The 16,149-nt window shown below is 38.7% G+C and overlaps 1 protein-coding gene across 1 annotated transcript in view; it reads right to left on the bottom strand.

The window, feature by feature from the left end:
- The window catches only part of LOC134675716 (lachesin-like), an 85,789-nt gene that overhangs the window by 2,767 nt on the left and 66,873 nt on the right, over positions 1-16,149 (bottom strand). Inside the window, exons 5-8 of the mRNA XM_063534028.1 lie at positions 9,774-9,963; positions 4,575-4,706; positions 3,404-3,532; positions 1,108-1,278 (exon numbers count right to left, since the gene is read on the bottom strand). Coding sequence (XP_063390098.1) covers positions 1,108-1,278; positions 3,404-3,532; positions 4,575-4,706; positions 9,774-9,963 — 622 coding nt within the window. The remainder of the gene's footprint in view (positions 1-1,107; positions 1,279-3,403; positions 3,533-4,574; positions 4,707-9,773; positions 9,964-16,149) is intronic.

Here is a 16,149-nt window from a genome sequence, read left to right as displayed (position 1 = left end):
CCTAGAACTATAAAATTTGGCAAGTAATATCGTCTTACACTACATCTGAAAACTACAAATTTGCTAAAAATAAAATTAAAAAAAGTTAAATTTGTACGGAATCCTCTCCTCGGTGGATGAGTCCGACTCGCACTTGGCCGGATTTGATTATTATTTGAAGGTATAATATAGTTTCACAATGGTCCCATTTTTGTCCAAATACAGTTCTGCTTCAGAGTTTCATGACGAATTGAGGAAACTAAAAAAAATTAAAAATTAGACCAATGTGGATATATGTGACGTCCCATGGTAAAGGTACCTTATGGCGGTTGGCGCTTACGCTATTATTAACGCGGCTCTAATGTTATTGCGGCGCTATGTGACGTAAGCGCCAGCCGCCATAAGGTACCTTTGTCGGGGAAGGTCACATCTGTCCGTGGTTAAAATCTGTCGGTCATTACTCATTAGCCCATCCTGTATTATATTGGGTTATTTCGCAGACACCCGCTAGTTAACATTGAAATTCTGCTCCTGTTTATAATAAATGTACTCGTATCACTAGGGTACGCTCGTAGCGGTTCACCGTAGCCCGTAGCGTATTGTCTTCGTAGAGTTTTGTCTACGTCGATTCCCGGGGCTAATTCCAAATAAACGAAATAAGAAGACTTGATGCATGGTTTTGATGGGGTATTCAATAGTTTTTTTTAGATTTCTCCGCCCGGAACTACTCGAAAGTGTTACCAAATCAAAAATGTTGATTTTGAGTAACTCGAAAGGGTTACCAAATCAAATATGTTGATTTTGAGTAAGCGCTCACCATATTCAAAACACTTAATCCATATTATCAAGTGTATTTAAAAATCGATGAAGTTGCTTTAAACTGACTATTGCGCCATATTATAAGTGTTTCCATATTGATAGGCTAACACAATGATAACATCTGGGTGACCCTATGGAAAAGATTAATCAAATGAAGGGGTTTCCTGTCCATGGTTTTTATCTTGTTTTGATACGACCGTAAGTAATCGAGCGAGATGCCTAATGAGACGACTCTGATTGCATTTCGGGAGCACCAATAAGTGTTACGGGAACACCAGTGTGTGTGTGTGCGTCTGTCTCGTGGCTTACCTTTGAGAGTGATGACTCCCTCAGCACGCCCGAACGCGTTAGCTGCGGCGCACGAGTATTCCCCGAAGTCGCCCTTTTTGAGCCGCGTAACAGTCAGGTTCATCCGCAGCGCGTACTCGCTTATGGTCTCCTCCGATATTATATACTTCGAACTGTTCATTAGCTTGCCACCTTAAAACAAAAGATAGTCGATTTAAAATATTTTTAGATTCATTTATTTGTTTATTTAATCTTTATCTATAAAAATACTTATCGTGCAAAAGGCGGGCTTAATCCCGAAAGCATACCAGTTTACCTTGATTATTTTTTGCAAATTTAAAAAATGGAAGTAAGTAATATAGTTTAAAATAATAACATTTCTCCACTACTAAAGGTTGTCTGGAAGAGATCGCCTTTCAGCGATAAGACCGCTTTTTGTTGCTTCTATCTTCTTGTGTTTTGTACCTATGTCTCTCTGTAAATGTTTTATTGAGGTTGTGCAATAAAGAGGATTTGTATTGTGTATTGTATTTTATATAAAGCGAGAAATATCATGAGTATTTTAACTTTATGCCGTAACAAGAAGCATTAAAACGTATAAACTTTGCTAACATCCCAGCAGCAAACATTCGAAAGATACTTGTTTGAATAAAGTTTTGTGCTTCAATGTAGAGAAGCAACCAGTTTTCCTACATGTTTACTGAAGAATTCTATGTTGGCAAATATATTATTCAAACTGAATTGTAGGTAGTGCCCAAGTATTCCATTAAAATAATTATTCTTTAAGTAATGTAGATTAAGACCAAATAAAAAATGGCTTTATAGGTATTATTTGTATGTTTTTACCCATCACGGAAGAATGGTGTTCCGGACATTTGGGAGGCATGCGCGAAGCCAACACGTACAGGCTCTTTTGACATTATAATGCGATGTAAGGGGGACTCAGAGCCGATGCTGCCCTTGCGCGCGTCACAAGGGTGCTCTGTAGTGTAAGGATTATTCAGAGCTGATGGAATCAAAAATGAACTAGGCTAGGTATTAGGGTGGGTCATTTTTACTTTTTTTTTATTACATAGGGGGCACAGTTAAAAAAAGGTGCCATTTGGTATTTAATTATTGCACGTATTTTTATTTTATTTTTAGCTTTAATTTTACTGCCTCCGGATTTTAGTCAAAGTTTTTGTTAAATGTATGGACATTATGAAAAAAAAGTGTTTCTTTTTGAATACTTTTTATTTATTTATTGGCTCTGAATCTTTACCATGCTATTTCGAGCTAAAAATGGTATAACTTATTAGCTAAAGTTTGAATAAAGAGACGATACATAAATATACTCCGCGGACCATACAAAATATAACAATATTTATATGAAAACTTTGAAATCGATCCGGAGGCAGAAAATGAATTCCGATTACAAAATAATTTGAAATACTGTTTATTGGCATTATTACGCAACTTTTTGTAACTGTGCCCGAAGGATAACTAATACTTTTTTTTTCTCCATACACGAGTGACCCACCCTACTAGGTATTGGTTGAAAGAGATGGACTACGTATTGGGCTATGGGATACTTATAAAACCGGACGTTTACCTAAATAAACGGTATGCAATTTTATTTCCGGCAGACGGTGACTTGCCCTGCCCCCACAAGTTGGGCCCCACAAAAACCGACATCTAGGATGGCTCAAGGGTAACACCGGTATGAGGGTAGAGAGGACTGGACTTTAAACATATAACCTATTCCACTCTAGACGACCGGCTAAGGCAAGCCAGAGGCAGAGGATCCTGTGATCCTGTGTCACCTGCATTTCGGGTGACAGATCTATAGGTATTATTACTATTGTTATATAGAACTCATGTTCCATTGCTAAATAAGTAATAACAGAGAGTTTGCATGAGACAGGTATTTAAAATGTCATGGGATCCTGACTAAGTATTCCTAAATGAATGAGAACACGAAGAAAATTAATTTTATGCTATTTAATAACACGTACTAACTACACCTAATGAATATGCACTATCGATACTTACAATCAGTTGTCAGCTCTTCGAGTGTGTTTCATCAGGATGAGTGAGAATGAGATATGCTAATTGAACGTGTTTCTAATGGCTCCTCTACACGATGGGCCAGCGCCGGACACTACAAGTGACGCAACCATGCGGTAGAATGAGATAGCTATATCACTTGCTCCCTCTAACGCATAAATGCGTCCCTTGGAGTGGCCGGCGTTGGCCCATCGTGTAGAGGAGCCATAATATACAGCCAGTATGAGTTATGATTATTAACTAAATAAGAACTTATTAAATAAGTTCTTACCGATTGGCGAGTTGTCCCGCTGCCAAGTGTTGAGCGACTTGGGCGAGGCCTCGACGAGGCACTGCAGCGTCACTTGTTTGTCGGCGGCCCGCATCACAACTGGGTGTTCCACTTCCACGCTCGGCTTAACTATCATAAATAATAAAGGCAATAATAAAAAACCGGGCAAGTGCGAGTCGGACTCGTGCACGAAGGGTTCCGTACCATAAAGCAAAAAAAAAACGGAAAAAAATGCAAAAAGAAAACGGTCACCCATCCAAGTACTGACCACGCCCGACGTTGCTTAACTTTTGTCAAAAATCACGTTTGCTGTATGGGAGCCCCACTTAAATCTTTATTTTATTCTGTTTTTAGTATTTGTTGTTATAGCGGCAACAGAAATACATCATCTGTGAAAATTTCAACTGTCTATCTATCACGGTTCGTGAGATACAGCCTGGTGACAGACAAACGGACGGACGGACAGCGAAGTCTTAGTAATAGGGTCCCGTTTTACCCTTTGGGTACGGAACCCTAAAAATGAACTCGGTAGTTATAAACGTAAGGTTCAGGTAAAGGTCTCATTGTTAAAGTCATAAAATAGAAGGTGGACAAGTTTAATACTATTAAAGTGTTTCAGAAATAGATAAGAAGTTATATAGTTAAAAGGTTTCTTCATTGTTAGTCATAAGATAGAAGCAGCACAAGTTCAATACTATTATAGTGAATCTGAAATATGAAGGTACTTGAATATAATGGTGTCTTAGATATTATCTGCACAGCACTGCATCATTCGTATACAAAATGTATGCTGTATTAAGAATCAATCATGTTAGACCAAGCCGTGTCCGGACCGCAGCTGCCGGCGCTTACTTTTATATGACATGACAGGCGATCACGTGATGCTTTCCATAGAAAACAATGCGCCGAAGCTCCGGCCCGGACACGTCCCGGTCTAAAGTCAGTCATCCTTTAATCTAGGTCCACATTTGTATCAGTTTGTCGATCACGATCATGAGTATCGTATCGACAATTTTTGTGAACTCGACTGTACGTACACCTAACCTAACCTATAGCTGCGTCAACTTGCTTACGAAGCCAAGTACACAATTGGTTGGGTAACCTTGTGGGCGAGTATTAAATACTCATGACGTCATGATATTCAAAAATTTTATCTGAAATGTTTACTTACAATGCACAGAGACCTCGTAGCGGCGACTCTTCGTGGGCGGGACGGAGTTGGCTGCGATGCAGAGGTACGTGCCTATATCGCTGCGCTGCAGTCCCTTCAGCGCCAGCGTCGACCCCTTGAAGACGTCCATTACTGCACACAACATATTTTTTCTTAGACACTTTGATTGGGTACTGTTGGGATTTATGTTCACCTTTTTTTTTCGTTTCAAAGGGCCTACTTGGGTCGACCAACTGGGCGCCGTCCTGTTGGTGATCCTAAATACCGTTGAGCAGATAGAGTGGAGGCAGATCTCCGTGAGCTCGGCGTCGCCGCGAAAGCTGGCGGAATCCGCTCTGGACCGATCAAACTGGCGTGCTCTTGTGTTGGAGGCCAAGACTCATTTTGGGTCACCGCGCCAACCAAGTAAGTAAGTAAGTTATTTTTTTATTCCACGTCGTCAGCGTACAATGCATAGCCGCTTGTGGGTGAGCACTGACATGGCAAATAGCACTAATAGGCTAAGAATGCTGCTTAGCTAAGGGTGAACATCTTAGAGAATCCCAAATTACAGTAAGGTCAGGATGAAAAATCCTTGACCGGGAGTTTATTCCGTAGCCAGACCGTGTCACGAGAGTAATACCATACATGGCCATTTAGATGGCAGGATTTAAGATTGAACGCCCTGCCAACGGAAATCGATGCGATGAAATGGCGCAGTACTCACAACTCTTTATATTACGAATCATCATTGGCTATACCTATGTTTTCAATACACATTCTCAGTGTCGACAAAGATAAGTAGTTATGTATAAGTACTCTTGAAACATCTTAATCTTTATTGCCGTGCTTACGCTACGTCTTACGTAGGCGAACAACACGCGAACGCGGCGCGGCGCGGCGCGGCGAAATCAATCCTTTGATGCCCATAGAAGTGTCCTACGTAAGCGATCTCGTTGCGAACGCGGTGCGGCGCGATTTGCACGCGAATGTCAGGCGGCGCGGCGCGGCGCGGCGCGGCGGCGGCCGCTTTCGCCGCGCCGCGCCGCGCCGCGTTCGCGCGTTGTTCGCCTACGTAAGACGTAGCGTTAGAGTTAATCGGTATATACGCCATAGCTAACAATACGCTTACAAGTTCACCATTTAATATCAGCTGTCAAATTAAATTAAATGGAAATAATTTATAACTTTATTACTTAAGGCTTACGACCCCCGCCCCTAAATCTTGAGCGTAAACATAAAATACTGCGACTACGTAACGCGTACAGTATCAAAAGCGGGCATTGTATGAAATTGTGTTTTATTAAGGGGTTATAAAGTCGGCCTGCGACATGTCGTTGGCAACTTGTTACTCCAGTCGGCTGCGATTTGCCAAATTACGGGTTATACTGCGCAAACTAATTGTTTTCCGATTGTATCGGAGCGGAATTTTCTACGTTTAAACACATTTGAAGTTGCGCGGCGCGGGCAGACGACAAAGGCAACCTTTTGAACAAGCCAGCGAACTAATGAACTGCGCCTGTGAGTGGCGGATGATTGAATGAATCGGTGGAAAGTGATAATAAGAATCCAAATGGTACAAGAGAGATCATTCGTCTTTATACTTGGTATTATTTGGCCCAGATTTATTTCAAAGAAGTGGCCTAGATAAGTAGGTACTTAGTTAGGTGTAAAGTTTTAATTTTCTTATTTTAAGCTGTTCTGTGTTTAGACTTCGAAATAAAACTATAAAATTTAAATTCATGAAATACATTTTTGCTAAGGTGCAGGGGGGCAATTTCGCCTGCGGGCATTAGTTGGAATTATCCAACTAATCGAAATATCTTCCATGTTTTACATTATTAACCATAGTCACACACCACATATTTTTCGATCTGGACATATATAGCACTCAAGTTAATAATAACATGGAGGATATTTCGATTAGTTGAAATTATCCCGCAATCGAAATTGGCCCCCTGTACCTTACTTATTTGTAAAACACTAAATCAACAAAAAACATACGTAGTGTATAAAGGGCCCCTGCATACCCTCATAAGACTCATCAATAGATATCTTCATCGCAACCAGCTAATAGTAAGTAGATAACTAAAATAAACTAACGCGCCCTCCCTGAAACTGTCTTAAGATTTGAGTAACGGGTTTAATAATGTACTTGTTACGTTTTATAACTCGCCCGTGCTTTAATTAAGTCGACTTCAGGCTTCAGCGCGTGGTCTCGCCAGAAGCGAAGACACGTAATTAACTAATCATACTAGCTACAACTACACGGCACTAATTACCAACATGTGTGTAGAAAATATTTTTGACTCATACACACCTGCAGTGGTATATAAAATTAAATAAAATGAAACTACAGGCAAAACATAGTGGCAAAACTGGTTCACATGTCATAACAATCGGGGCGATTCGGGAAATGATTTGGAGATGCACTAGATATGAAATAGTAAAGTTATGTGACGTTCCACGGCAAAAGGTACCATTGCCCCGACTGAAAATTAGAGCGACGTTAATAATAGCGTAAGCGCCAGCCCGCCATAAGGTACCTTTTACCGTGGAACGTCACATATCTTTACTATTTCATATCTAGTGAATGTCTAATTCATTTCCCGAATCGAGCCGAATGGCATTTTTATTATATTTTAGTACTTAACTGGGTGGGTATAATTTTATTGTTTATGTTAAAATATTTGTTGGTGATGAAATTTAAACTATGTAGTTAAAGTTATTTTACCAAGAAAATGAATAGCATCAGCATGAATAAAACAAAACGTAGTTAACTTGGAAGATAACATAAAACGTGTTTTAAGGGCGGTTGGTCCAAATTTTAAGTTATACTATTTATTATATTATCCCCTTATCCATAAACGCGCGACAAACTTCATTTAGCTAATAATCGTTTGTCCTTATCTGTCATTTTGACTTATGTATTTGTAAGAAAGTGATAAAACATAATTTAACTAAATCAGGCCCGTAAAATTTTATAAATAAGGGGGTTAGTATAATATTTATATAGTATATCCTAATACACATTTGAAAACACAGATTATTCCAAATTTGTTTTTAAACACAAACGTAAAAAAAAGTAACATCTATATGTATTCACTTAATCCATTATTAAATAAGTACTTAATAAAAGCTCTACAAGGAACAAAGCAAAAACTTAGCAAAAGCTTCCGTAATACAGCTTTAGAACAAAAGAAATGAGACTCCCAAAGAAAAGAAAGAAAAACAATAAGAGCTTCTGTTTAACCAAATCGCCAATATTTACTCAGCAGAGCGTGTATAACATGTCCAATTAATACAAGGTACAGCCTCCACCACTCTGTTAACTATTACAACCGCCCTCTGTTTACCGAGCCCTGGCTGTCTTTTGTTTACGCTTAATGGCTTAAATAAAACGGGTCAAATTCGCGATACTACGCCTACAAAAGGTTTTAAATACCCCTTTAAGGGTTCTCAACTCTGTACCTTGCCCTTCTAATTTTAAAGTATAAATTACACTGGAGGATTGTATGCGATTAAAATGACAACGGCGTGTGTATGTGTTGAAATGAGTAGGTAGTCCTATAATTGCTTTAAACTCTTGTCTTTTCACCTACAGCGTCGGATGGATCGTAAGGGTTTATCATTATAACTATAAGAGATAACAACCTTTTGTCAAGCCAACTCTAACTAATCCGTTCATTTAATTTCCTGGCGGGGACCCGAATTGCAACATTATTTTGTTTAAGTAGTAATTGAGTTCTTTGAACAAGGTTTTTTCCACGGAAATTAATTTTATCACGACGACGACCTCGAGTGCCACTTTTGAAATGCGTTAAAAGGCCGGACAATCTCTTAGAAATATTTAAGGATACAAAAGAAAATAATACGTTTAATGACGTTTTACGTTGTTCGTATCTGTTTAGGTACGTAGTCACGCATAACATGTAAGTACACATTTATATGAAATTGTTTCCAATAACTAAGCTAAGAGCGATATCTTAATAAATCCCATAAAACTCCAATGTTTTAACCATGGCGGCACCTGCGCCCGCTCGAGGCGGGCTTTGAATGCAAAATAAGTCTTGTTTCTTTTTTACCACTTAGTTGGATCTCGCCGATGCGAATAAAATTCAAAGGAAAATTGACGTTTTATGTCTTTCTTTCTTTTTATATGCTTTTAAGGCGGACGTCGATTATTGTTATTGTCATTAATTTGAAGCAGGTGTTCTGTCCACTGTAAGCTTATAGTGCATTAATAACTCCATAGCCGAAGCATTAGTATATATAATAAATAAATAAATATTGGGGACGTCTTACACAGATCAACCTAGCCCCAAACTAAGCAAAGCTTGTACCATGGGTGCTAGGCGACGATATATATACTTATATAGATAAATACATACTTATATACATAGAAAACACCCATGACTCAGGAACAAATATTAGTGTTCATCACACAAATAAATGCCCTTACTGGGATTCGAACCCAGGACCATCGGCTTAGCAGGCAGGGTCACTACCCACTAGGCCAGACAGGTCGTCAAAATATATACATATATTATGTTATTTATGAATGATTTATGTAATAAAAACTTTGATACAACCAGCATTAGTATTTTTATTCGTGTCGCATTGTCTGCAATCTGTGTGTTCAAGCCATCTATTTTTTGAATTCAACTGAAGACTAGAACAATTTCGCTTCTTTCAGATAGCAAATTACATTTTCATGTGGCGCCACGATATGTTGCTTATTCCAGCACATTTTACAGAAATTCGTGAACGACCGCCGCGTCGGGAGCTTTTCACTTCTTCAATCGATATGTTATCGAGATCCCGTCAAATTATACCTATAAGTATATATGTTTAGCTTTCAGCATTGCGCTATGCTAGCGTAAGTGATTCTTATCACGATGCTTAGCTAAGCGGCCACCGCAGCCATTGGGCGCTTACAACTTTAGTGGAATCACATACGTGTTGCAAACAAGAATTGCAATATTTTACTTCTCACGCGGCTGAAAACTGATGCGTGTGTGTGTGTTTGTGTGTGTGCGTGTGTGTCTGTTTGTGAAGGGTAGCTTGATTAGTCTAAAGGTACCGGTCTAAGGGTGACCGCAGCTGCACTAACTACTTGTACCGAACGCGTCGGTGTTAATGTCAACTTCCATCGTAAAATGACCAGTAGTGCAGTTGCGGTCAGAAATGGCATGTTACCATAACGGTGTTAAAAGTAACCTTTGATCTGCTTCCCATTGTCGTCCCTGAACACGATGTTGCGCCCTCCCGTCCGCTTCCACGATATGGTGGGCTCCGGCACCCCTGTGGCCGTGCAGCGCAGCTCGACCGCGCCGCCCTCCAGCGCGCTCGCCTCGGAGCCCCCGTCGTCTGTGATGTCCGGGGGAATCACCACAGACAAGTGACCCATCTAAAACAACCAATTGAAAAAACCGTTTGAAGTTTAAATAAGGTGGTGGTACTGGCGCTCGACGCGGTCTCAGTACATGTCATCTTGAAACTTAATTCACTGTCAATACAGGGGACAGCAGGGTGTCATCTATTGGGCATTAGCATGACGAGCCCATCACCTTAATGCTGCATTTTAAATCAAGCCCACCAATAATAGAAGCTAATATAAAACAAGTGACGTTATGCGTAGTATTTTTCAAACCCGATGGGAAGGGTGACAGGTATCATCTCGGGTCGGGTGACAAGCAAAAGTCACTAACTAACACCATTGAAATTATTGGACAATAAACCATGTTACAAGTGTAATAAAGCGCATTGTTACTTAAATTTTTTGATAGTACTTAGTGACTTGCTTGTCACCCGATGATATAAAATTGAATTGAAATGACATCTGTCAGCGTAGCCATCAAGTTTGAAAAATACTAAGTATAACGTCACTTCCCAACAAACAATTAAGCGACACTTAGCACTTATTTCATCACCTAAAGACATAGAACGGCTGTAGAATAGCTACATATTCTAAGCTTACAGGCTCTGGTGACATCAAGGTTTTTAAGAGGTCCATGTATAGCTTTAAGATCCACAGTAGCCGTTTTGGCCGCTACAATGCATCTTAAGCCGCTAGTGTTATAGCTCAAAGTGAATTCTACCACCTTAATATCTATATGAGTAATAAGCAGCTGCAATTTTCACTTAAGGTTCTAAACAGGAGATAAAAAGTCTTTTATAGCTCCGTGTATCATAATCGCTACTTAACTCTCTTGTTTCACTTACAGTCGAAAAGAGAAGTTATGAGTCACCATTATCGATCATGTAGTCGCAGACGAGCGTTATTCAATACCTTAGTACATCTTATACTGTTATTAGAGTCTTACTTAGAACCTAAGCCTATAGCGCCATGTTAAGATGATCGATGAATAAATAAGCAAAACAAAAACTATTAATTAGAACGTAAATACTTCATAAAAATCGATACTTTTACTCAATATTGACCTAATGATAGTATTGTTATATTTAAAACCGGACTTCACGTATATTGAGAAATTTTTCGAAAATAAAATACGGTGGACCACAAATAAAAAAATATTATTATCAGATAAATATGTAAAGGATCAGAGGCCCATTAAAATTTTGTTAGTAATACGTATAGTTTTTGACAGTATAATTAATTTCGCCATCATAAATCCGCATATAACTCCTGCATCAGTGAACTAAAACAATTATTTGCTTTTAATTATCCGCCATTACATTTCACTTCAAGCTGTCACAGAGCAAGCTTACGAATAATAATACAAAATGGAAACATCTGCAACCAAAACAGATAGGGCTAAGGAAAAAATGTGCAATTACCTTCTTGAGTGTTACAAATATTGACTTTAAATGCTAATATACCATTCTAAAGCTGAAAGTATCATCTATATGGCCCTACACTACTACTCAAATAGTTAGTACTCGCTTATTTGGCACCCTTTTAAATCCTAAGTACTTAATCAACGCTATTACAACACTACTTTAGCGCTCTTCTACTACAACAGTTTGTAGTCACCAATATGCAACCCATCTAGCTCCTAAAGAATTAATTAACACTATTGTAGCTCCACTATACCGCTCTTGTGTCTCTTTTTTTATCCGCTAACCCTACTGTAGCACTGTTATAAATCTTATGGTGATAAAATTTGTGCCCAATCCGGGGTTAAAACGGGGTTATAGCCGGCTATAACTCCTATTTTTAGAGCACTACCAACACCTAAAGAGTAAATAGGCGCTTATATAAATCTCTTCTAACCCTTAAATTTAGCGCCTAATGTTAGTTGGGTTGTTTATATTTGCTTCTGCTCTTCTTAAAATACCCTATAACATTATGTTCCCCATGTTTTGTTTCGATTTCTTCAATAATTGCCATTAAAAAATTCGTAGGAAGCAATAAAAAATACACTTATTATATATCTAATATAACGATTCGTAATCACTAACTTTTACGTCCGAATGTTTATTGCAAAATACAAGTATTTTTTCCAAAACATAATAATAGCAGTACCTTCAGATCCACAGCGCAGGCTTCGTCACTATACAGATAGCTCATCCACCTCAGGTTTCGTCAAAATAAAATGTATACTTTCACATATGTCATCCGCAACACGCATCGTCAAATTTAAAAGAAAATTGGTACACAACACAATAACAAGCCATAAACCTATATCCTAATCCGGTAAGTACCCGGCACAAACGTCCCCAAAATACCAGCGGCGTTCCCGCGCTGAATAGCCAACGATATACGCTGGACCAGGTACGAACCAGACCTAGGATCGCAACCCCAGACCTAGGATCGCAACCTAATCTAATATAACTAGATATTTCGTTGCATAATTTAGTCATTAACTCATTACATTTTAGCTCTCCACCTAAAATCAAAATTATCATGTTGCTTTTTCTTACGTTATAATAATTATTGTGTAATTAATAATTAACACTAATAAACCTACTTGCAAAAACTTCAACGCTTGTAACTAACACGCGTATTCGGGAAACGAGATAATCACAAGATCTAGAAACGATATAGAGATCAACTAGATTTACATTAGATATCGACTAGATGTGACTTGGATATCTAAGTCATAACTTGTCGAATTCGGTCTCTGGAATCGCGGAAACGTCAAATTTGACATATCTATCTTACAAATATCTTTAAATTATCCATATCGTAACTTGTTGACGTCTAGTAGAGATCTATTTCATTTTCCGAATCGAGCCGTAAGTAGGTATAACCGGCCACCACCAGCAGCATTTTTATGAAAACGTAAATCAGACGAGTTACAAAGTCGTGATCTCCCGTTACCTTCATAATACCCAATATAACGTTGATAATGTAACGTAATACCGGGAGTCGCGGCGCGATTCGGAAAGTGAATTAGAGATTAACTAGATACGATATAGTAAAGATATGTGATGTCCCACGGATAAAGGTACCTTATGGCGGTTGGCGCTTACGATTATTAACGTCGCTCCAATATTATTGCGGCGCTATGCGACGTATGCGCCAGCCGCCATAAGGTACCTTTTGCCGTGGAACGTCACATATCTTCACTATTTCATATCTAGTGTATCTCTTATTCATTTCCCGAATCGAGCAGTCGGGCTCACCTGACTGACCCGAGCCCCGACCCTGTTTACGGGACTGTATAGCCGCACGTTGTTTTCTGCTCCTTCCCACATTATTAAGGGTGGTAGGGTAACGCTTTACTACGGTTGTTTCCTTTTATTTTATTCGGCCTCGTAGGTATTATAGAAAAATTATGGTTACGTCATTTTACTTATGGTATTACAAACATTTTAGATACCAGTGCATAAGTTTGTATAGGTCTTTGTCTACCTAAAATACTATTTTCACCACACCAGCTTGGAAAGGCTTACTTTGCACTTCAAAACCTGATAGCAAAGTTGCATTTTATTCACATGTGAGGCAAAGTAATCAAATGCAAATTTTGAGTTGTTTTCTTATGTTTGCTGGTAGAATTTACTTTTAAATTATGATTTTGGATGATAACTATTTAATACCATTCATTTGGATTTGATTTTGTTTGATATTTTACATTTAATATTTGCTTCAGGCTGGCGTGGTGAAAAATGTTGTGTTTCACTCGGGGGCAAATATTGTTTAACCTTCGTGCTTTGAAACCCTCGCAACGCTCAAGATTCCATTTTTCGAACCACTCGCACGCTCGTGGTTCAATTTTGGAATCTTTCGCTTGCTCGGGTATCAATATTAGCACGAGCGGTTAAACAACAACTTTGCCCCCTTATAAAACAAATAACTATTGGGGACCCACTGATTAACAGTTCGCCGAACGGTATTGGCCTGTCAGTTAAAACAAAAATTTGACAGTTTCGAACAACTGACAGGCCGATACCGTCCGGCGGACTGTTAATCAGTGGGCCCCTTTAGGTTGCAGCGGCGGTAGCACGGTCGCATTTTTATCGCCTGTCACTGTGCCTCTCACACTCTAACAAGTGAGTAAGTGCGACAGTGACAGGCGATAAAAATGCAACCATGCTGTCATCGTAGGACTTGTGGGTGATAGTTTTGTGTTTTTTTATTTACAGGTATATGAGCATATTAACGGTCTCAATATTATCTTTGATTACCACGATACTTACTCATGAAAGTGTTGAAATAATGTTATTTGTAACGGATTATACCGCATATAGTGAATTTAATATATCTATATCGTGACGTTGCGTTTGTGATCAATGGGATACTAAAATAAATTCACCACTACCAAAGTTAAATTCAAATGTGCAAAATCATACATTTATTATGTGACTGTGTGTGTGTATAAGTATCACATCGGTAAAATATCAAGTCCAGCGCCAAATTTAACTAACCAAATGTAATCAAAATAATAAAACAAAACACGCCAAAGCAAGTCTCGAGTATTTTAAAACCCCATTGTTAATAAATATCTTTGTAGAAATGCAGCTCGGAAACTAAGGCGCAGGCCAAAGTTCACCAAAGCAAATTGTTACAAATTGTAACCATAACTTGGCTTCCACTCAATTAGATACCGGCTGCAAAATACCATAAAGGCATGTAACCAAGCGTATTAGAAGTCGAACGCGACTCGAATACAATATTAATTGAGAACATTAACGAGATAGTTGCGCAGCAATGCGGACAAAGGAAAACATCGTTACAGCGCGCCCGCGGGAAACAACTAACTTAACATTTAATGTGGCATGACTGAACCAGAAATGCCTCTAAAACCTGTTTTCTCTATAACAATGATATTGTCTAGCTAGAGTAGAGGTAAAAACAGAAAAATGTGAATGAGTCTCGTACAGGGAACATTTCGTTTATTAACGTAGGTAATATGTATACCCATAACAACTTATTTCAGTGAGCTATAACAACATTTCCAGGAGAAGGTAATCGTTCTTTTATATTGATAACGGATTAGATACCTCTTTCCCCCTTATTCATAAACGTTTGTTATATACTAAAGTTGGCAAGCCGATAATTAAATAAGCGTTTGTCCCTTTCCGACGTATTGGTATGATGGAAAGGGACAAACGATTATTATCGGCTTGTCAACTTTAGTAAACGTTTAAGAATAAGGGGGATATCTTTAAGCCTTCTGCTATACTCGTATGCATGTATTTACCTAGGTACTCTATGTATACGAACAAACGAACGTGATAGTAAGGTATTTTTTTCCAATAGGTATGTAGCAGGAATCCTATAGTTTATAAGACGGTTGTCCCTCCGGCTAATAATGTACGGGTAGGGGTCCGTGAATGTTGCATGAAGACATATTGTTCACATTCCAGGGTGCGCGGCGGAGTGACTTTGACAAAATTCCAGGGGCGCGCGGAACGACAGGCTGGCCCAAGTATTTGTCAGGCGCAGGTAAACTCGCCACTTTATTTTTACAATGATTATTATATCGTACCGACGTAAACTTAAACACAGTGCCGAACAATGTGTTTAATAGGTAAGTATTTTTGTCTTATTAATCGCATAATCAATAACCGTATTAAATTGCGTGTTAATCCCTGCATATGGCGATAGATAATTTTTTTGTTCGTTCCTGTATCGTAAATCAATGGTCTATAGGTACCTACCTACTTAAGGGGCCTCCAGAATACCAATTCGCCGGACGATATCAGCCTATCAGTTAATCGCAAAAGGTGACAGACAGTTCCGAACTTCACTTTCACGAACAAACGAACTTTCAGAGGTTCCAGTTTTCCAAAATTTCTAACTCAATGCGGCACCTGAAGATGCTGATATAGAATGTTGAAATTTCGCATGAAAACCTGATTGGAAAAAAGAAATGTTTTTACTCCAAAGATGGATTATAAACGTACATACCTGTAGATGTTAAGAAATATGCATAAATTATACGTATCAAACCACCACAAATAATGCCGTATCTTTTGACCTATCAAACATATCTTATTTAAGAGCCCCTGGCCCAATTTTTGTGGTATATTTATTGGCATTAGTTATATTAACATCTCAAACGAGGAAGGTCCAAAAAATTCGATAAGTACGCATCATCAGAACTACTTTGATAAAAGTCCAGCCGAGCGCATGTATAAATAAATAGGATACATATTTTCTGCCCGGCACATGATATGACATCGA

Source organism: Cydia fagiglandana, chromosome 2 (genome assembly GCF_963556715.1).
Source record: "Cydia fagiglandana chromosome 2, ilCydFagi1.1, whole genome shotgun sequence".
In the NCBI taxonomy this organism is placed as follows: domain Eukaryota; kingdom Metazoa; phylum Arthropoda; class Insecta; order Lepidoptera; family Tortricidae; genus Cydia; species Cydia fagiglandana.
Note: the sequence above shows the minus strand (reverse complement) of the source record. Positions and strands in the feature narration are given on the sequence as shown.